General features: G+C 32.2%; 2 protein-coding genes across 7 annotated transcripts in view; one reads left to right on the top strand and one right to left on the bottom strand.

Moving 5' to 3' along the window:
• The window catches only part of Usp7 (ubiquitin carboxyl-terminal hydrolase 7), a 611,141-nt gene that overhangs the window by 42,421 nt on the left and 546,521 nt on the right, over positions 1-22,199 (bottom strand). For all 6 annotated transcript variants that reach the window (XM_032601215.1, XM_032601217.1, XM_031921170.2 and 3 more), the window contains 1 exon segment: positions 12,732-12,831. In XM_032601215.1, coding sequence (XP_032457106.1) covers positions 12,732-12,831 — 100 coding nt within the window.
• On the top strand, positions 4,867-7,977 carry LOC116415829. Its single transcript, XM_031921268.2, has 3 exons — positions 4,867-5,024; positions 5,952-7,341; positions 7,430-7,977. Exons 1-2 carry the CDS (start codon positions 4,895-4,897, stop codon positions 6,803-6,805), a joined length of 984 nt encoding a protein of 327 aa, XP_031777128.1. The 5' UTR covers positions 4,867-4,894; the 3' UTR covers positions 6,806-7,341; positions 7,430-7,977.

Raw genomic sequence — 22,199 nt, 5'->3', positions numbered from 1 at the left:
GATACGCATGCTTGCAACTGTGTACCGATCCCGGAATTTTCCGCTGTTTTTCAAAATACGAATATTTATTTTTGTCAAAATCGAAATATTTATTTAGAATTATTTTTCATCAGGCTGTTGTATAAACTATGCAATTTTCGAATTGCATACGTTCGCTTTTAGCGACAGTTTTAGTGGGATAGTTCTACATAAATGTATATAAATGCATAGTTTGTTTGCAGCTTGTAGTATAGTTATAATGTTACAAACTGATAACGCGATCTATTTATTTATTATTTGGCACTCAACTGTATATTTTTCGATTTATACAGTTTGCTTCTTGTGCATAATTTATGAATGGATCAAGTGTCTATTTGTTTATTTTAATTTTATCATATATTTTGTTGCGACAGCCGGTCGGTGTGAAGCTACGATTGTTGCAGTAGAGTATATCATTTTTGCAGAGTTATAATAATAATCGGTCGGTGTGAAGCTACGGTTGTTATAACGATGCATTGCTGATTCATTAAATTTTAAAAATAAAAAGGGAGTATACAAAATAAGTATTGAGGCTGTAAACAAATGAAATATAAATTTTATTAGTAAATTCAATAGTAAATTTATTTATTTATAATATTTTATTTAACAAACACGCAGAAAAGCTTTATTACTGAAGTTTAATTATAGTTATTTGGTATCGGTTTGTAGAGAATTTCACAAGCATTAAAATTATAATATTGATTATTTAATACAAAACTCTATTCAACTATTATTAATGATAAACAAAATGCTTGGGAAATTTTACACAAATTCGGCGTAAGTGAGGGAAAGCTCAAATATAACGGCTTCTCTTACTCTAATTTTTGGCATCTAGGCGGAACGAGACCTTAACAAAATCGAGAAGGGAGGACTCCAGGCCTTTCGTGCTGCCAAACATCAGACTAGTTCATTACTCCGGTCCCGGCTCTAAGTAAGCTTGGTAGATTTCTCGCGCTTGTACGCGATAGTTAGATTCACGCGCTAGTACGCATTTAAGTTTTATTCCGCGCTTGTACGCACGTAAGTTTTTGTAAGCAAACAGTTGAATTTTAAGCAGAAAAAAATATAAATTAGTTTTGTGAGTATTATAATTCCTGTCTAAAGTTTTCTTCTACATATCTCCAAAGTCCTCAAATATAAACTCTGTGTCAGTTAATACGACGCCCAGCAACAACAAAAAAGAAAAAAGTAAGTAACTTTAATATTGCTATCATAACTTCTCTACACCTGCCTAAACCTATAGCTTGGCTAAGTGAACCGTTTAAAACCGGGTCATTTATCCCTCTCTCACTCTTTTAGAATTTAGATTCGAATAACTCCGGGTCATTTTATAAAAAAATTATTTTCCTTTCATTCCTACATTAAGCAAACATTCAAAGCACCCAGCTATTGTACGAAAGTACAGGCTAAAGGTGTAGTTTTAAAATAAGCGCAGTAGCATCGTTGGATGTTACATATTCGTACTTTTAGGTTAGAAATTTGTCAACTCTATTTATCTCATATTAAAGGTTTTTGTAACGTATAATGACTGGTTATCAAATTTTCATTGAGCTTTTTGATAATTTCTACAATACAGTAGCATACTGCTCAATAAACATTATAATAATCTGATGAATATTTTTATTTTAAAAATACGACAGTTTTGTCCAGTGCAGGACAGGAAAAGTACATACAATGCGATCTTTTCAGGGCAGTTCGTTCAGCATTTCTTGACCAGTTTGGTGATTTTTGGCTCAAAACTGGCCTAAAAATCACAAACGTTTTTACTAAGGTAAAAATTCCTTATTTTTCCTTCAATATCAAAAGCAAAATAAAAACCAATTGTAATTGTTTACAAGTGTTATTAATATTGCTCTTAGTTTCGCAAATACCACCAAATCTGTATTTGACTTAATTTGAATTTAAATTTACTAATCAGATAAAGAAAGTACAGATTATTTTCAAATTTAGAAAATACTTAAACCTGCATAGTGAACAATACCTGTAATACCTGCTGGTATATGTATATATATTAGGGTGTCCCTTATTTCCCGAATGTATGTAGCGGCGGAGCGCACCCCTTAGATCAAAAGTTTACACAAAAATAAATAGGTTCTGAAATAAGAATTTTTTTTTGGTGCATTTAAGACGATGCTAAAGCAATCAACATTTTTAATAAAATGCGTGAAACGTGAAAATCTTATTTATCATTAATTTCAGTATTGTGATTTTCGATATCTCACGAATGTAAGGAAACAAATTTAAAAATAGTTAAAATATATGTTTTTACACGTTAGAATGTGTCATTTGTTCAAATCCCCAAATATTATTTAAAAATAATTAAGCAGGTTATGCTTAATACGTTAATATTATGATTTTTACGTATTTTCTTAATTTTACATATAACTGTTTATTGGTCGTGTGCGCCTTTTTATCGCCAATAAACGTTTGGATTCGAATGAAAACTACTGTTTTTGGTCAAAATATAGCGCAATTTAATATCTAAAACCCCAAGAAAAACCACTAAAGGACTTATAAACATTGTTTTTACGCATTGACACAAAATCTGATTTATTGAGTTTTTATTGTATTTTAGTAATTATATTATGACAATTTTTTTAAGCGGTTCTAAACTAAAGTACTAATATGAAAGTACTAGAATGCAGTAGTATAATTTGAAACATGGATGTAAATGAATTACTTTAGTTAGTTTCAACTCTGTCCACCAGGTGGCGACTACATTGCTTGATGACCTTAGAGATAGACGTGGCATAATGAGCTTTTGAAATTTTGTATAGTTAATACGTATAAATAGATGCATTCTAATTAAACGTAAAAAAATCATTTAGTAATCCTGTGTAGCATTCGTAATAATGTACACCTCTAAAATAAGCAAAATTTAAAAAGTGCAATTTGAACGTAAAAAAATCATTTAGTAAAATTTTATCCCTGTAGTGTCCGTAATAATGTATACCTCTTAAATATAAGCAAAGTGTATAAAATATATTATTGACTGGTGACAAGTGTGGAAAAGTTCATGTTTTAAGATAAAATTATTTAGCGTAGGTCGGTGAAAAATTGTTATTTTTCAGGGAAATTTGATATTTTGAATTATGTGTGTATAAGCAAACCAATTATGCATATTTCTGAAAAACATATTCATATTTGAATTTCTGTTTTTATATTTTTTTATTTATATTTATACTTTAATATTGTTCCTACATACATAGTATACGTCTTCCTGAGTTTTAATTATTTATTTTTGTCAAGTTTTATCTTGTAAATGAATTTAATAACAGCTATTCAAATATGACTGCTGACTTAATAATTTCAAAATACTTTGAATGCAATACTTTTATTAAGAATTATTGTAATAACGTCAATATTTTGAAGATATTTTATATTGGAAAAATGTTTAAATACCATACTTGTTATGTAAAAGAAAATAAGAAAATTTATAAATGTAACATGATAATAGTATGATAAAATGTTCTAAAAAATTTTGTTGTAATAAAATTGAATAAGAACTTTAAGATCTATTGAAATGAAAAATAAACAATATTTAAAATTTTGCCTAAAAATCATCATACTTCTCTAGTGGACATAAAAAACGTAAGAAAGTGTAATAAAATGTAACAAAATGTAATATTTTGTATCGTTTTGTTGGGTCTCGGTCCTTTTTTATATTTTATTACAGTTTGCGACATTTTATTGAATTTCTTACGTTTCTTTACTTGTCTTTATGAAAGAAAATTTAAGAAAGCACAAAAAGTAAGAAATCGTATGTAAGTATAATATTATGTAAGTAAATGGTATTTGGTACATTTTATTATACTTACTTACATTTTCTTACGTTTTTATACGAATTGTTACATTTTTATATAAAATATATTTTTATAAAACTTATGAAAATTATCAAAAAAGTAGAATCAACAAAATGAAACCAATTTTAAAATATTAGAAATTGTAACAAATTTTAAGGAAATGTAAAAAAATTAATAACAAACTGTAAGTAACTGATAAAAAAGTGAGAAATTGTAATAAATTGTAATAAAAAATAATGAAATGTAAGATGTAAAAAAATATAATCAAACGTTAAAACGGTCCAACACCCAACAAAATATCACACTTTATTGCATTTTCTTAGATTTTTTTACATCTTACACTTTATTGTACGTTGTTACATTTTCTTACGTTTTTTTACATTTAAAAATTACCACTCTACTATTTTTATATTTCACGATTATCTTTGTTGATTTTTTTATAAACGTCCTGCATTTTAAGAAACCAATATTACGAAATGTCGAGGCAACAACTGGAAAATGATATATTCCTTATCGGAATAACATCAGATCACATTTCCAGAAACCAATTACCAAGCAAGCAGCAAGTCTTACAAGTATTGTTGTATAATATTAAAACACTGAATAAATCTGTAAAAGAAAGTATTAAAATAGTAATTGATGAACTCCTAATTTTTTGGAAAAAAGCTGATATTCCCACTAGTCAGCATCACCAATGTACTCAAAAATTGGACAATTTATATTCAGTTTATCTCAAAATAGTCAAAAATAAACATTTAGTTTCAAATAAGAAGAAAGAAGATTGTTTTTCCAATCAATTAAAAACGTTATTTGATATTGCTCATGGCGATGCATCGAAGATGATCGATGGACCAAGAAAGACATTTTTACTTGATCAACGATCTGGTAGACTGCAAAATTTAAACAGTTCATCTGATGCTGAAATTCAAAAGCACTCTAACGAGACACAAGGTATGTCACGTCGCGATTAAGAATTATTTCTACTGTTCCTTTAAATATTATTAACAAATGGTTATTTAATAGATCAATCATTTTCAAGTTTAGAAACACATAATTCGACTCGAGAAGAGGAGATGCATTCGTCAGATCCAGGAGTCCCATCTTTTAACTTGCATCCCGAAATTTTTTATCACAATAACGGTGAAAATGATATTCATAATGCTAATCAAAACCACGAAGACAATCCTGTAAACATATCACAAGGTACGTAATTTTTAATAATATCGTGAAAAGCATTAAGTAAAGATTATTTTTATAACGCCCTCGATTCCGACTCGTGCTGAACACCTCACCCTCGCTTGAAATAGCTTATTTTCTCCCCTTGTTGCACAATGTACGATTTCCTCCCGCTGCATTAAAAACTCAATTTTCTATTCGTTTGCATCGAAAAGGGCCTTTTTCATGCACGTGTTGAAAAAATATGTTTTTCTAGAGTATCTCGACCCTTCCTGATTCTTTTCAATATTTTTTACCAATCATATTTTAAAAAGATATTTGAATAGAAAGTTTGCAGGTTATACGAACAGGCTCTTTTGGGACTGAACTTAACTTTTAAAAGTTTACAAAAATTTGTTGTAAATATTAGTAAATACTATAATCTTGTCTGAATTCGATACTCGTGGCACCTTCTCTTGGCGAGCAACGATTTCGCGCAACGAAACGAGCGCAGGAGGGAGCGAGCGCACTGCGCATGGTTCTTTCTATTCTACTTTAAGACTGTGACGTAAACAGACGAACCGTTTAGCTACTGCCACTACCAATGAACTACTCTATACTATAGTTAATAATAGAAGATTAACGTTGTCTTTCACTTAATTACCGACTATCTCAACACAATTGAACTAATCTACTAATATATTCTAATTTTATCACGGTTTTTTAACAGACTGATTGGTTTTGTTTTTAAACTGCTTACTTATTGAAATAAATACAGCTTCGTTTAATTTATGATCTTTAATTTAAACTTGTTGATTAACTGTGAGATTTGTTCTAAACAACAAAAAATAAAAACAGCTAAGGAATAGACATTCTCTTATGCATACCATAATTAAAAAGCAAAGATTACTCATTACTTATCTTAATAAGTAACTAGTTAAGGAAATTTCATTCAAACATTTTATATTGTTTCAGAATCACGACCATCTTTGGGATCAAGCCAGTTCTTACAATCTTCCGAAGAAACTATTATTTTGTCTCAACAAAGTACTGGCTCACATTATAAACTCATAGGTCGAAACTATGAATCGAGACAAATTAGAGGACAGATTAATGTGATGACTGAAAGAGTAGTCTCAGTATTAGATAATTTCATACAGAAACTCTGTGCATTTAATAAGCGCTGTAGCCGAAGCCTGAATTATAATACTGATGATTTAATTTTAAATAAATCTTCCTACAATAGATATCGAACTATTATTCGCAAAGAAAAAGCGGAAAAGATTAAAAAGTTATATGGCAATACAGAAATAAATGCTGCAGTTCTTCATTGGGACGGAAAAATTATTCCAGATTCGATAATTGGTAAAAATATTGACAGATTACCAATTGTTGTGACTAATGGTAAAAGTGAGAAAATTATAGATGTACCAGCATTACCAGACGGTAAAGGTGTAACGCAAGCCGACGCAATTTACAGGGCTCTAAATGATTGGGGTTTAAAAGAATCAATTAAAGCGTTATGTTGTGATACAAATAATTCTAATTTAGGTTACCGTAATGGCGCAGCAGTTATTTTAGAGCAATATTTAGACCATGATCTACTTTACTTACCTTGTCGTCACCACATATACGAAATTATTTTAGCTGGTGTATTTGCTGAAAAACTACCTGGTACAAACGGACCAAACGTACCATTATTCAAAAGATTTCACGATAGTTGGAACAATATTGATCAAAGTCAATACGAAAGTGGACTACATGATATCAATCACCCACAATTACTTGAACAAATCGCTCACATAAAGCTTTTATACAAAAATCGTTAAACTCTCAATGGCCTCGTGATGATTATAAGGAGCTTCTTGAATTAAGTCAAATTTTTCTGGAATGTGTACCACGTAATAAGGTGAAATTTAGAAAACCTGGAGCATTTCATCATGCACATTGGATCGTCAAAGCCATTTATACACTCAAAATTTACATGTTTCGCGGATCGTATTCTTTGACACCTAAAGAAAGAAAAGGTCTTTTTGTCATATGCCTTTTTGTGATTTTTGTATACATTCAAGCATGGTTCATTGCTCCTATTGCTCTCAAAGCACCAAATCAAGATCTACAATTTATTAAAAACATTTACAAATATAAAAGTGTTGACTATAAAATAGCTGAGGTAGGTTTACATAAAATTCAAAATCACTTATGGTATTTGAGCCCCGAGGCGAGCGCTCTTTCTTTCTTTGATGAGGAAGTTTCAGCAGAGGTAAAAAAAAAGATGGTTGCAGCTTTAAGGAAAAACGTTGATTCAAGCATCGATGCGCCCAAACGGTTTTTCCTTAATAATGCAAAGGATATAGAGATTTTAGTAGGCAAAGAAGTTGACTATTTTATGAATGCTTATACTTTGAATTTTTTCAAAAGATTCAATATAAATAATATATTTTTGCAATCAGATGTCGAAAGTTGGTCGAAAAATGAACATTTCCAGCAGGGATTATTGATAGTTCAACATCTACAAGTCGTAAACGATACAGCTGAAAGAGCTGTTCATTTGGTGGAAGAATATTTAAATGTACTTACTAAGAAAGAAGATCAAAGAAAGTACTTATTACAAGTTGTCAGTGAATATAAGAAAACTTTTCCAAATGCTAATAAACAGATTTTAACAAAAAAGCTTAAAATTTACCAAAAACAAAATTATTACTATTTTTCACAATTTGATGAAAAATATTAACTTTGTACTATTGTAATACTTATATATATATAAAGTAATGAAATAAAAGTATCATTTTTAAATGTTGAATATACTATTTCAAATATTCTATCCATGTCACAATCTTCTAAAATAACATTGTAAAAAGTATAATACAAAACCGCTGCTAATTCCTTGACAGGTAGCTTCCTTCATCCTTATGTATTACTCCAAAACAAACATTGTTGTACCCATAAACCATTGTATAAAGTTATCGTACAGTTCATCGATAGATAGGATTTGATAGGAAGGAAGCAAAACATTATAAATAAAAAAGTCAAATTTTGCGTAAATACGTAAAAGCAATATTTATGAGTTCCTTAGTGGGTTTTCTTGTCCGATGTAAGATTATAGATGTTAAATTGCGCTATATTTTGACCAAAAACAGTAGTTTTCATTCGAAAGCAGACGTTTATTGGCGATAAAAAGGCGCACACGACCAATAAACAGTTATGTGTAAAATTAAGAAAATTCGTAAAAATCATAATATTAACGTATTAAGCATATCCTGCTTAATTATTTTTAAATAATATTTGGGAATTTGAACAAATGACACATTCTAACGTGTAAAAACATATATTTTAACTATTTTTAAATTTGTTTCCTTACATTCGTGAGATATCGAAAACCACAATACTGAAATTAATGATAAATAAGATTTTCACGTTTCACGCATTTTATTAAAAATGTCGATTGCTTTAGCATCGTCTTAAATGCACCAAAAATAATTTTTTTTTTCAAAACCTATTTTTTTTTGTGTAAACTTTTGATCTAAGGGGTGCGCTTCGCCGCTACATACATTCGGGAAATAAGGGACACCCTAATATATATATACACAAAAAGTAATTTGCCACTACCGAAGCTGGGCTTGGCTCGTAGCAACATATCATGATATAATTTTAATTAAAAAGTGATGAAAATGGATATTGAACCTACCTATGCATATAAATTGGATTGTTTTATCCGATCACTATAAAAATAGTCATAAAGATGGCTGCTGGAACTGGAAAAGTATCTACATAATTCTCTATATGGCAGGGGACATACGTTTGTTACAAAAAATAAAAATATCAATTGTTAAATTATGATACGCAATAATCCAGTATTTTTAAACTTTCGAGTCATTATAAATTTGTAAACTTTGAATATTATCTTGCAGCACAAAAAATTATTATTTTATACTTAAAAGAACAATTAGAGACAAAAATATTGAAGATTGTACTGATTATGTTATATACTGATATTATATCATGATATGTTTCTACGAGCTAAGCCCAGCTCTTGAAGTTGGGAACTACTTGTTGCTTATACTGCTCTTTTACTACTCAAACTTAGCCGTGTAACTTTGTTTGCATAGATAGACTTATAATTCACTAAGTTATATGTGTCAAATTTGCATATAAAACCATTTATCAGCTATTATATCAGGTTTGTTTACTACATAACTTCTAGCAGAAGGTCAGACCCATTATGAAACTTTACAGCTACTTTTTCACCATAAAAAGGTACATTTTTACTGTATTGAGGTGGTTAGAGTCCGGATCAAACATTCAGATTTTTAAATTTTAAGGTTTAAAATGCAAATAAGGTAGCCTTAACATATACATAGGGCTTTAAAAGTATTTTTAATAAAAAATTCAAAAAAATTCGCAAAAAAAATATCTGGGTAGTTTTAGTTAAAAATGCATCCCTTATGAGCTACAAATCATTGAAAAAAGGCAAAAAATTGCTTGAAATACCAACTTTGACCAACTATAACTCGAAGCCAAGTGAAGGAATCGCGCTGAAATTTTTTTGGGAATAAGGTACAACACGTAGAACATATATATATACAGTTTGGGCGAAAACTAAAATTTTCATCTTCGATTTCACAGAGAATTATAGTATATTATATGTATATATATATATATATATATATATATATATATATATATATATATATATATATATATATATATATATATAACTAGCCAGCCACAAAACGGAAATTATTCTTTTCTCTAGTAGGAAGAAGATCGAGGAAATTAAACTGACGGTAGATGGACATGAGGTAGCTTCTCAACCAACCATCAAGTACTTGGGCATCACCACCGATGTAAGACTAACTTTTAAACAACATCTGGAAATAGTCAGCGATAAAGCAGCAAAAGTCAGCGCTGCTCTATCACGATTGATGCCAAATGTAGAAGGCCCAACTCAGAAACGAAGGTTACTCTTAGCCAGTGTAAACACATCGATTATGCTATATGGAGCCCCAATATAGGCAGATGCGATGCGGGTGAAATCGTATGCCCGAATGCTAACCACTGTGTACAGACGAAGTGCACTAAGAGTGGCGTCCGCTTACCGTACAGTATCCTACAATGCGGTGTGCATTATTATGCTGGTATGCCGCCAATTGACCAATTGGCGATGGAAAGTAAGGAAGTATTCCAAACTAAAAGAAGAACAAGTGACAAAACTCAGAAGGAGATCTGGGATGCAGCAGGAAAGAAGACAATGGCCGAATGGCAAACAAGATGGGATGTTAGTGACAAAGGGTGATGGACACATCGCCTTATACCAAAAATAGAGGATTGGACTGGAAGAGAACATGGGGAGGTCAACTACTACCTCACACAGTTTTTAACCGGGCACGGATGCTTCCGGACTTATCTGCACCGATTTAAATTAGACGACAGTCCAAACTGCCCAGCTCGTTTGGATGCTAACGAAGATGCGGAGCACGTTCTCTGTGAATGTTTGCGATACCAAACACACTGGCATTGCGAATGGGGTTGTTTCGACGACCCCATAAACAAAGTCACGCTATGGTCTTTCTAAGATTTTTCCTAACACCTCTTCTTCTTCTTCTTCTTCTTCGAGAGAGAAAACAAAAAAAAAACACTTACACACATCTGTATGGACATTTTCCAAAAACACCATTTTGCGACTAAAATTGCATCAAAACACAATTTTCACACGTTTTCACACAAACTCCAAGAATTACTATTACAAGGCTTCCTTAAGAAGGAAGCAAAACTTTAAAATAACGAAAATTTGATTTAAACAATATAGTATTTTATAATACCTTATTGATAATAGATCAATAGATAAGATATATTAAAATACACAGATAATAGATCAATAGATAATTGATTTGTTTTTTCATATAGCCCCCCTTTTTTTGTTTTCTTCCTAAGGAAGCCTTGTAACAGTAATTTTTGGAGTTTGTGTAAAAACATGTACGAAGTGATGTAGTTTTAGTCGAAAAATAGTGTTAGTAAAAAATGTCTGTACATATGTATGTGTGTGTACGTGTGTGCGTGTGTGTGTGTGTGTATGTTCGTATACGCCTGTATCTCAGCTTCTACTCAGTAGATTTTAACCCACCAAGTCTTATTTTCTTATCTACTTTTTACTAGTACATAGTGGGAAAAAAGTCCGTTTTCACATTCTGTGGACGTGTTTTTTTTTTCTATGGTGATTTTTTAGTTTTGAGATTTCAGTTTTTTCCAATAAACTTATTGGAAAAGTTAATAAAAATGAATTGTCTAATATGTACCTGAAAGAAAATAAAATTACCTATCTTTTTACCGCCTAAAATTTATACTGTTATTCGTCGTTCTTTTGTTATACACCATGAAGCGCAAATTTTTAAATCGTTATACTCGAAAACTAAATGTCGAACTTTTTTAGAAAAAAGCATGATTATTTAAGGCTATTAGGACTTTACACCGCTTTAATTTAGTCATTTCGTGGGGCAGATCCTGAGAAAAACACCAAAAACTAAAAAGAGTCGTTTTTCTACGTGACGCGATAACTGGAGTAAAAAGGCAATATTCAAGTTCAAATTTTAGATTTAGTTAGCATTATATATTATTTTTAGTTAAGCATGTGCGTTTTTTCCATGGCGATTTTTTGATTACTAGTGACGCTACTTTTAGACGCGTTCCGCAAACTATCCTAACCATTGTAACTCGTAAACTAAATGTTGAACCTTTCTTAAAAAATCATGATTCTCGAAGGTTATTATAACTATTTAGACTACTTTAATTCCAAGTCCTTCCATGAAGCAGATCCGAAGTCTTTCTGTTTGTTTCTTGTTGGCAATTGGCGCGCGTTATCGTGACGAATGTCTAAAAGTACTAAAAGTAAAAACAATTCTGATATTAAAGCAATACATTATCTTGAAAAAAGCTACGTGCCAAAGAATTGGCAGCGTTTTTTTTTTTTTTTGTTTATTTAGAAAGTTGGAGAAATGTTTGATGCACCATGACAGGAACCATGCAAGACTCCACGTGTGTGGGACTCTCCTGACCCGTGACCAACGCCAGGCATACCCACTAAAACTCCACCTCTCATAGGGCCGCAAAAACCCTCCTGGTAGCCGCTTCTGCATTCTTTGGGGGGGGGGGGGGGGGGTCTATCTTACGCTATTCTAGCCGTCTTCTAGTCTTTTAAGCAATCCACGTTGTTTTGTCGGGGGACGCGTAAAATATCAATTCTTATATTAATATACATATTTTTATTGTTTCTTTGCGGTATATATGTACGAAAGTTTATAATCCATCATTCTACCATAACAAATTTTACATTTACTCTTTTTACCAAATATTTTTAAGCAAAATGTTGATCGAAAAAATGTCCAGGGTCACTTAGCTTATCGATTCTTTTATGAATATACTGTAACGACCACCGCCACCGTTATCATATTTTGACTACAGTGCGAAATTTCAGGTGGCAACATCGCTAGTATTAAATAGAAATTTTAGACAAAAAGTATCTAGTAAGGAAAACCAGATATCAATATAACTGCTATCTTTCTGTTTTATACAGCTAAAGCCTTACGCACACTTAATTATTTTTGTCGATAATATATTCTATCGTATAAATATTTATAATAATATTTCGTTAAAGTAATTATGTAAATTGCTAGATGCATCTATATACACTCAACTAATATATTAATGTTGCTATTTATTATATTTGAACTACGACTTTTTATAGATTTCTATACATACTTTGATTCTGATGAGGCCTAAAGTCTCCAATATCCATACAATAATCAGGCGAATCGTTGATGAAATGCGGTTTATTAGCCGTTACGATGGCAAATTTAAACTGTAAACAACAATAAATAATTATTCATAAATATGATAGATATAACATATAAGATATATATTAAACTAGTATATTGAGTACCAAGGGCATAAAGTAGGCTTTTTAAGACCAAGTGTGGAGTTTGCAGACGAGTGGAGGCAAAGTAGCACGAGCCGAAGACGAGTACCGCAACCACACAAGGTTAAAAAACCGACTTAGCCTGTGGTGCACACCATATTTTTCGTAGGACGCGGACGTATTTTCGTGGGGTGCTGAAAGTGAAATTTAATTTAGAGTAAATGATACATGGCCATAGATAGCGAAACCGATAGTCGTAGGGGTATGTACAGGTCCTAATAAATCTATTTATATTACTCTAAGACCTATCTCTGAAAATGTCAAATCTCTCCAAATTGCCCAATTGCCATATATATATATATGGTGCTTCTCCGTGAAATCGAAGATATGAAAATTTTAATTTTTGCCTGATCTGTATATATATATATATATATATATATATATATATATATATATATTCTATGTTGTACGGGACTCCCAAAAAAAAATTTCAGCGCGATTCCTTCATTTGGCTTCGGATTCTAGCTGGTCAAAGTTGAGGTTTCAAGCACTTTTGCCTATTTTCAATGATTTGTAGCTCATAAGGGATGCATTTTTAACTAAAACTACCTTAATACTTTTTTTTTGTGAGATTTTCTGAATTTTTCAATAAAAATACTTTTAAAGCCCTATATATATATATATATATATATATATATATATATATATATATATATATATATATATATATATATATATATATATATATATATGGGACGTTTCACGTCAACCGGACCATCAGTGCACCCAAAATTTGGGTTAACCTAACAAGACGTTTGAGGTCTCAAAATGATCGTCTGGTCAAGGGCTTTTGAAAAAGTTCTGGCCTTTTCATAAATCCAATGTGGCGCATAAAATATGGAGCCTGAAACCCACGTTTTCATCGCACATTCAACAAAAACAATAGTAAAAATGTTCTAATTTGTGAAATATCCCACCAAAAAGCATGTACAACTCATGATCGGACATATTATTGACAATGCTGACGGAATTCCAAAATCAAAAATGGCGGAATCAAAATGGTGGACATTATACCTCCACCAAACCCATTTTACCGCAACAAATGATAGTTGATCAGTTTAAAGTATCGATATGGGGGTTTTCAGGGTCACTGAATCTTATTTTAACCACGACATTTCAAAATTCGAAATGGTGGATCCAAAATGGCGGACATTATACCACCACCAAACCAATTTCACCGCAACAAATGATTTTAGATCAGTTTAAAGTATCGATATGGGGGTTTTTGGGGTCATTAATCTTAGCTTGACCTCGAAATTTCAAAATTTAAAATGGTGGATCCAGAATGGCGGACATTATACCGCCACTAAACCAATTTTACCGCAACAAATGATTTTAGATCAATTCAAAGTATCGATATGGGGGTTTGTGAGGTAAATGGTTATAAATGTATTATCGGAATCAGTATTTGTGCACATGAATCTTATATTTTTCCGGTCTATTAGATTTAGAATTATCTGTCTGCGGTTTTTGCACTTACATTTTTCTATTGTTCTGTGTATATGTATATGCCTGCGTGGATGAAAAAAATATATAATTTAGCCAAATGAATCTTTAATGACATTTTGTGCACTCTTATCAATTCTGGCTCCTCGTTCGTGGAGTTTTTACTGGTGATAAATGGCTTTCGCCGATATCATAAATTACTCTGTTCCTAGGTTCATTGGCATTTGAGAAATGCATGACTTTCAACGTTTCATTATTTTCTGGGATAAATCCATGCCCCATTTGTATGTTTGTGACAGGTGGACAGTTTTTAAATCTCTTTGTTCGGAATTGACGAGTTTGTTCGTGATCTTTTTTGGTGTATAAGAAAAATTTTATATTGAATGATCGCCCATTAGCCCATGAATAAAGAGCTTTAACATCTAGAATTGCTTTATTTTTTGTAGCTTGTAAGCTCGCTCTTGTAGCTTCTCTCTTTACTATCGCTTCAACTCCATCGCAACTACCTTTTCCGTGTGCTGTTGCAAAACAGTGCCATTCAGCATCAACGCCAAAATCTCTCTTATGACTCATTAAACTACTCATTTGATAACGATTTTTAAAATGCTGTTTAGCACCATCAGTATATTACCTTATTTACTGTGGGCACATATATTACCTTTTTTACTGTGGGACAAACCTTGCGAATTTCAGGTAGAAGATTTTGCTGCATTATGTATACTGCAGTGGCATCATGAGTAGTACAGTCGGACATAGATACTGTACTGAAATGCTTTAGCTTGCCTTCAGATTTATAATAAACAACAGCAGGAAAAATCGTACTTTGATCATTATTAAAATGAAATGCCTGTGCAGCATCTTGGGCTGTAAAAACATAGTTCTCAGCAAAATCCAATTGAGCAAGAACCTCTTCATCTTAAAGATTATTTTTCTTCCCAGAAATAAACTTTGATTGTTCCTTAGCGATGAAGTGATGAGGTATCAACTTTTCTAGGCTAGAACATAAAGTTTCAATAAATTCTGGCGATGTTAGGCATTGTTTTATCAAAGTGTATCTATCGGTTGAATGCCACGTGCTGAAGATGACTTGATCAATATTGTGCTCACCCATAATGTTCTCAACGTAATTAGAAAACTTTTGAATGTCCGGACAAAATTTGCATTCATTCAAATAACAACTTGGTTTGGGATCCTCACATAGAACGAAATTCAAACAATCTTTATAATTTTTCAGAATATTGTTTGAGATTTTTTCTATATTTACTGCGTCAATCATAGCCTTGAAATGTTGGTGTATCGTACATACACATACATTGTGTGTACCAGAGGATCCTGCAAAGACACAACATTTTGGCCTCAGTTCCGCAAACTTGGTAAGCCCTATCGGATGTTCAGGAAACTGTTCTTTAAATTGATTATGAAGGTTCTTAATATCAGTAAGTAATAACCTTTTCTGCACTTTTATTTTTTCACCATATAAATAAATACTGACGGTATCTTTTTTATTTGGTATAATTCTGCTGTTAAGATCATTTTCGTAAAAATCTTCAACTTTCTGAGTAGTTTCTGCAGGTAATGTTTTTCCGCGTTTTGCAACAGGAGAAGCCAAAACTCCATCTGATTCTCTTAACTGTTTTGCTTTACGAGTCATTCTGCGAGACACACCAAATTGGTTCATAATTTTACTTAATGCCCAGTGTTCGGGCAAAATAGTAAGAATACTGACACGTAATGGATCGTTCTCCGGCAGGGATTGGAATTTGTTTTTAAGTCCAGTTAAAATATCTGTAAGATCATCTTGCATAGGTGCATCCGTGTTTGAAACCGAAGGTGAGTCAGTCTCTGATTCAAATTCAACACTCATACTGACGTTTGGAGATGACAAATCATGTAGTTTGTAAAAGGACTTTCTACATGTATCACAAATCAGTGAAGATGTTGGATAATCAGGATAGACATCTTGAAATTCTTTGGAGATCGTCCTAAGAGATTTGCTGTGTCCTGTATTAATATCAAATGGATTAACGCATCTATCGATACGATATTTTTTCGCAGAAGAAGACATTGTTGTAGGATATGAGAAAGCACAACCAAAACAAAAAAAAATGTTAGAAATAACAAAATTACGGCTAGTACAGTTGAACAAGGAGTTGCCGATAAAGTAAGATTTATTCAACAACTGCCTTAAAAAGGATGTTGAAGAAGAAGTCGCCAATGTATCTATTAATGTACCTATTAACTATCCTAAAAAGGACTGTTGGAGAAAAAGTCGCCGATGAAGAAAGCATTCCTTGAAGAAAATATTCCTTTCTATGGGTTGCTAAACGTGGGAAGGGGTTGGGGGTGTAGGTAAAAAAGAGGGATGAAATAAATCACTTGAAAGCAATAAATTCCTTTGCCACAAAATAGTTTTATTTGCTGAAGTCTTTGCACAAGTTGTCATTGGACACGAGCCGTGTACTTGCAGCATTAGGCTGTTGGAAGAGGGGCGAGGTACAGCGCTGGACCCGGCCTCCTTATGTGCCCTCCGCGACGCTACTTCACTTGTGGGTAATGCGCAGCCGCCTAGCGGCGCGCTGCGGTACTAGCGCCGCGGTGATAAGCGCTGCAGCGTGCGTGGCGTGTTCGGCGGGTTGCGCGTTAGCAGGGGCTTTTCGCGAGAGAGCCTGCGGGTGGGTTATGATAAATATCCGCCAGTTTATATTGGCCATATTGAATTTTGAAATTTCGAGGTTAAAAAAAGATTCAGCGGCCCCTTAAACTCCAATACCGATACTTTAAATTGATCTAAAATCATTTGTTGCGGTAAAATTGGTTTAGTGGCAGTATAATGTCCGCCATTTTGGATCCACCATTTTAAATTTTGAAATTTCGAGGTCAAGCTAAGATTCAATGACCCCGAAAACTCCCATATCGATACTTTAAACTGATCAAAAATCATTTGTTGCGGTAAAATGGGTTTGGTGGAGGTATAATGTCCACCATTTTGATTCCGCCATTTTTGATTTTGGAATTCCGTCAGCATTGTCAATAATATGTCCTATCATGAGTTGTACATGCTTTTTGGTGGGATATTTCACAAATTAGAACATTTTTACTATTGTTTTTGTTGAATATGCTATGAAAACGTGGGTTTCAGGCTCCATATTTTATGCGCCACATTGGATTTTTGAAAAGGCCAGAACTTTTTCAAAAGCCCTTGACCAGACGATCATTTTGAGACCTCAAACGTCTTGTTAGGTTAACCCAAATTTTGGGTGCACTGATGGTCCGGTTGACGTGAAACGTCCCATATATATATATATATATATGGGACGTTTCACTCATATATATATATATATATATATATATATATATATATATATATATACAGGGTGATCCAATTTAAACGGGCACCGCTCATAACTCGTCAGGGACAGCCACAATCGAAAAAATGGTAGAGACCAAAGTTGTAGGATATCGAAGGGGCAACCCGATGGTGACCTTGGATTTGACCTTGAACGCGTTTTTCAAGGTCATTTGAAGGTCAACTTTGGATTTTTAAATAGGAACCCCATTCTTTTATTGCGGGAATGGAAAGAGCGGTAAATTTTACGTTCAGAATGGTATGTTCGGTTGCGGCACTGAAGGTCATCTCAATGTCCTGCAGCCAGAATGAAACCCCGCCTACGTAATTCCTCTAGCAACGCCAAATTAAAAAAAAGTGGTAGAGACCTAAGTTGTTATATAGGGGGGGGGGGGGGGAGAATTGTGACCTCGAATTTGAGCCAGTCCTACAAGGTCATTTCAAGGTCAAATTATTTTTTTTCAAACTTTACTTTTACTTTGTATCCGAGATGAAATCCCTTCTTAGATGTTCTCTGTCCAGCGGCCAAGACGCAAATGAGCCCTCGCTAGCGTCCAAACATAAGTCTCGCTATTCCCCGAATGATCCCTTCCGACGGTTAACTTGCGAATGACTCCTCTAGGTGGTCGCCACCTACCTACCCGAACTCCTGATGTGCGAAAAATAAAAATGGCTCCCGAAATAAGCCTTTTAAAATAAGTCCCGCGCTCAGTCTTGCCACCGCGACTCCGTCGAACCTTCCCCTACGACGCTTAACTCACGAATGATTTTCAAGCAGGCGCCTCGGCCCCGCGCCGTACCTGCCGCCCGAACTTTCGATTTGCAAAAATAAAAATAGCCTCCGAAAATTGTCGAAAGAGTCTCACACTCGGCCTTCCGCCAAAAATATTAACGAAAATTTTTATTAAAAAGCCAATCATCGATACAGAAAAAGATTAAGTAAAACATCGAAGTATTGTAGAAAAACGTCAAAGTTTGATAAAAACGTAAAAAAAATATTAAATGTTTTATTTTTAAAAAATCATAAATTGATAAACCGTAATGCCAAAATATGAATAGAATTTTACAATAAAAAGCCATCGATACAGAAAAAGAAAAAGTAAAACATCGAAGTATAAAGTAAAAAAGTTTTTATATTTATTTTACACGCATTTATTATTTGAATCAGAAATAAATTGCATTATGTTTTTTTAAATAACGTTGTTGTTTTTCCATTTAATTTATTCATAAATTATTATTGTTTTAAGTATACATAGATATACATACATACGTATGTTTGTATACATATGCTATACACACATACATGTAAACACGCATGTTGAAAATACATATGTATAAGCAGAATTATAAAGTTTGTAATACATACCATGTCGTCACACAGATTATACATACAATTACTGGCAACAGTTAATATAATTATTTAGTGATAATTCCACTGTATAAATATTTTAATTCTATTAGAAATATTTTTGCAGCAGAAATTGGTAGGTACTTACATTTTTTGCACTTTTCTATTAGATAAGTAATAATAAACAACCAACAACACTAAAAAATGTATGTTCATTATTTAAACTTGTACAATATGTAAGCTGTAAAATATTGTATTTAACACGATAATAATTAATTAATAACATACATATTAATATAAAATATTGCATCTAAAGTTATGTTAATGTAAAAAAATTTTTATCTAACGTAACAGAATATTTATTATTGTTAACAAATGAAGATTGTACTTTTTACATCTTTTCATTTAATATTAAAAATAATACGAATATACATTTTCTATTAAAATTTTTGTATTAATGTCTTGTATAAAAAAAGTTCTGCAATACGTAATGAAGGTATTTCTTGAAGAATCAATTTACTTAAAATTAAAAAATGTTTGATATAATTTCAAGTCATAGCGATTATTCTAGAAAATATTGTTTAAGAGCTAAATATTCCGATTAATTACCCATATTTTAAATGTATGTATAAGTTTGATTTCACTTCATAAAATTTAATAAGTTAAAATAAATCTTTTACTAAAATACAATTTTAACTATTTTATAAGTTATCTATTAAAATTTACTTTTAACACTTTTGGAATTACAAAATATTTATTTATTATCTATTTCATAAAAGCTTCCTAATCAATAAATTATTTTATAATAAAAAATTAATAATTACTATCTGCAATTAAATAATTGTTTAAGTAGTTTTTTATTTATTATTTTTTGCAGAAAACAGTCTAAGTTCTAGTAATGCAGTAGAATTTTTAAATTTATTTAGATATTTATCGACTTCAAATACTAATTTAATAATTGAAAATATGTGATTTGAGTCATTTTTTTTATTTTTGTAATATTTATAATCTAAGTAAATATGCCGGACTATAGTCGAAGCGAAATTGTTGATATTTTATTGATTTTGGGAGAGTGTCGAAGAAATTATAATGCAGCAGCACAATTATATCGGAGGCGTTTCCCAAACAGAAATCATCATCCATCTCGAAGTACGATCCAGAGAATTGAACAGCGAGAGAGGCGAGGACCTCAAAGATCACGACAACGTCATAGAGTAATGACTATTGAGCGAAATGATCCACGAGTATTGGTGGTGCTTGCCAAAATAATTTGACGTTGAAATGACCTTGTAGGACTGGCTCAAATTCGAGGTCACAATTCTCCCCCCCCCCCTATACAACTACTTTGGTCTCTACCACTTTTTTTTAATTTGGCGTTGCTAGAGGAATTACGTAGGCGGGGTTTCATTCTGGCTGCAGGACATTGAGATGACCTTCAGTGCCGCAACCGAACATACCATTCTGAACGTAAAATTTACCGCTCTTTCCATTCCCGCAATAAAAGAATGGGGTTCCTATTTAAAAATCCAAAGTTGACCTTCAAATGACCTTGAAAAACGCGTTCAAGGTCAAATCCAAGGTCACCATCGGGTTGCCCCTTCGATATCCTACAACTTTGGTCTCTACCATTTTTTCGATTGTGGCTGTCCCTGACGAGTTATGAGCGGTGCCCGTTTAAATTGGGTCACCCTGTATATGTGTGTGTGTGTGTGTGTGTGTTAAGGCTACCTTACTTGCATTTTAAACCTTAAGATATAAAAATCTGAATGTCTGATTCGGATTCCGACAAACTCAATACAGTAAAAAGATACCTTTATATAGTAAATAGTAGCTGTAACGTTTTAGAATGGGTCTGACCTTCTACTAGAAGTGATGTAGAAAACAAATATGATATTATTGCTAATAAGTGGTTTTACATGCAAATTTGACACTCATAACCTAGTACATTTCATGACTACCGATACCAACATATCTAACTATTTTTCTATTTTTCTGTATTACTTGAGTTAAAATAAATATTCTATTCCTTCATTTCTGCTAACCATATAAAAGCATAAGCATATAAATCCAATAATATATACATATTTTAATAAGATTTCAAAACCCGTGCAACTACGCACCCCAGGCTAATGTAAATCTTGTTTTGCTTTGTCTGTTAACTTTTAATAGTTGTTTTTAACAACCTCCTTTCGCGTCAATTTTTGCTTTCTCCTAGAGGAAGCTTTGTAATAGTAAAATTTTGAGTTTCGTCAAAACATCTAGAAAATACTCTTTGGTGTGTTAGGAGTTCAAATCAAGTGTTAGAAAATGTCCGTGTGTGTGTGTGTGGGCGTGCGCGCGCGCGCGCGCGTGTGTAAATATCAATAAAATTAGACATGCATATATATTTTTGGATTCTGAATTCGAGAAAAACCGTTATTTTTTATTTACTATTTTTTTGTTATGGCCATTTTTTGATTTTTGAAAAACACTATATTGCGCTTTTTTAATCATCCCATTGTTACAAACAATTCAGATATAATGCATTTGAAATAGAATAAAATTACCTACTTTTCCTTGTTTGGTCCTCGGGATCGACCGCTTTGTTCGACAGATAAAATGAAAAAGGTGATTTTTTTAAACTTAATATCTCTGAAACTAAACATCATAACCTCGCGAAAAAAAATTATGTCGATAGGTCACGCGTCAAACTATATACCATTGAAGTGATTTGACCACTTATTTTTTCAGTTATAAATCGAAAACTGAAAAAAATAAGTTTTTTTGTGCCTCGATTACGGACGTAAAAAGGCCTTATTGCACTTGAGATTTGGGAAAAAGTAGATATTTTATGTGTTTTGGCTAAGTTCATTGCACAGCTTTCAAACCCCTATGGTTTGTACGATATCAATTTTTTTTTGAAAATTTTTTGATTCCTTATGTATCTTTGTATTACGATTATTATTTCTTCTGAAAAATTTACAAAATTCTCAAAAGAATTATCAAATGTTTGTAGCTTACAAAAGTTTCTCCATATATTCTCATAAATATATACGTTAGTGAATGTAGTGAAATCAGTTTTGAAAAGGTCAAGCATTAAAGATCAGCAGGTAAGCTAGAATCAATCATAAC

The sequence above is a fragment of the Nasonia vitripennis genome (assembly GCF_009193385.2).
Source record: "Nasonia vitripennis strain AsymCx chromosome 1 unlocalized genomic scaffold, Nvit_psr_1.1 chr1_random0002, whole genome shotgun sequence".
In the NCBI taxonomy this organism is placed as follows: domain Eukaryota; kingdom Metazoa; phylum Arthropoda; class Insecta; order Hymenoptera; family Pteromalidae; genus Nasonia; species Nasonia vitripennis.
This window is presented reverse-complemented; position numbering and strand designations above follow the sequence as displayed.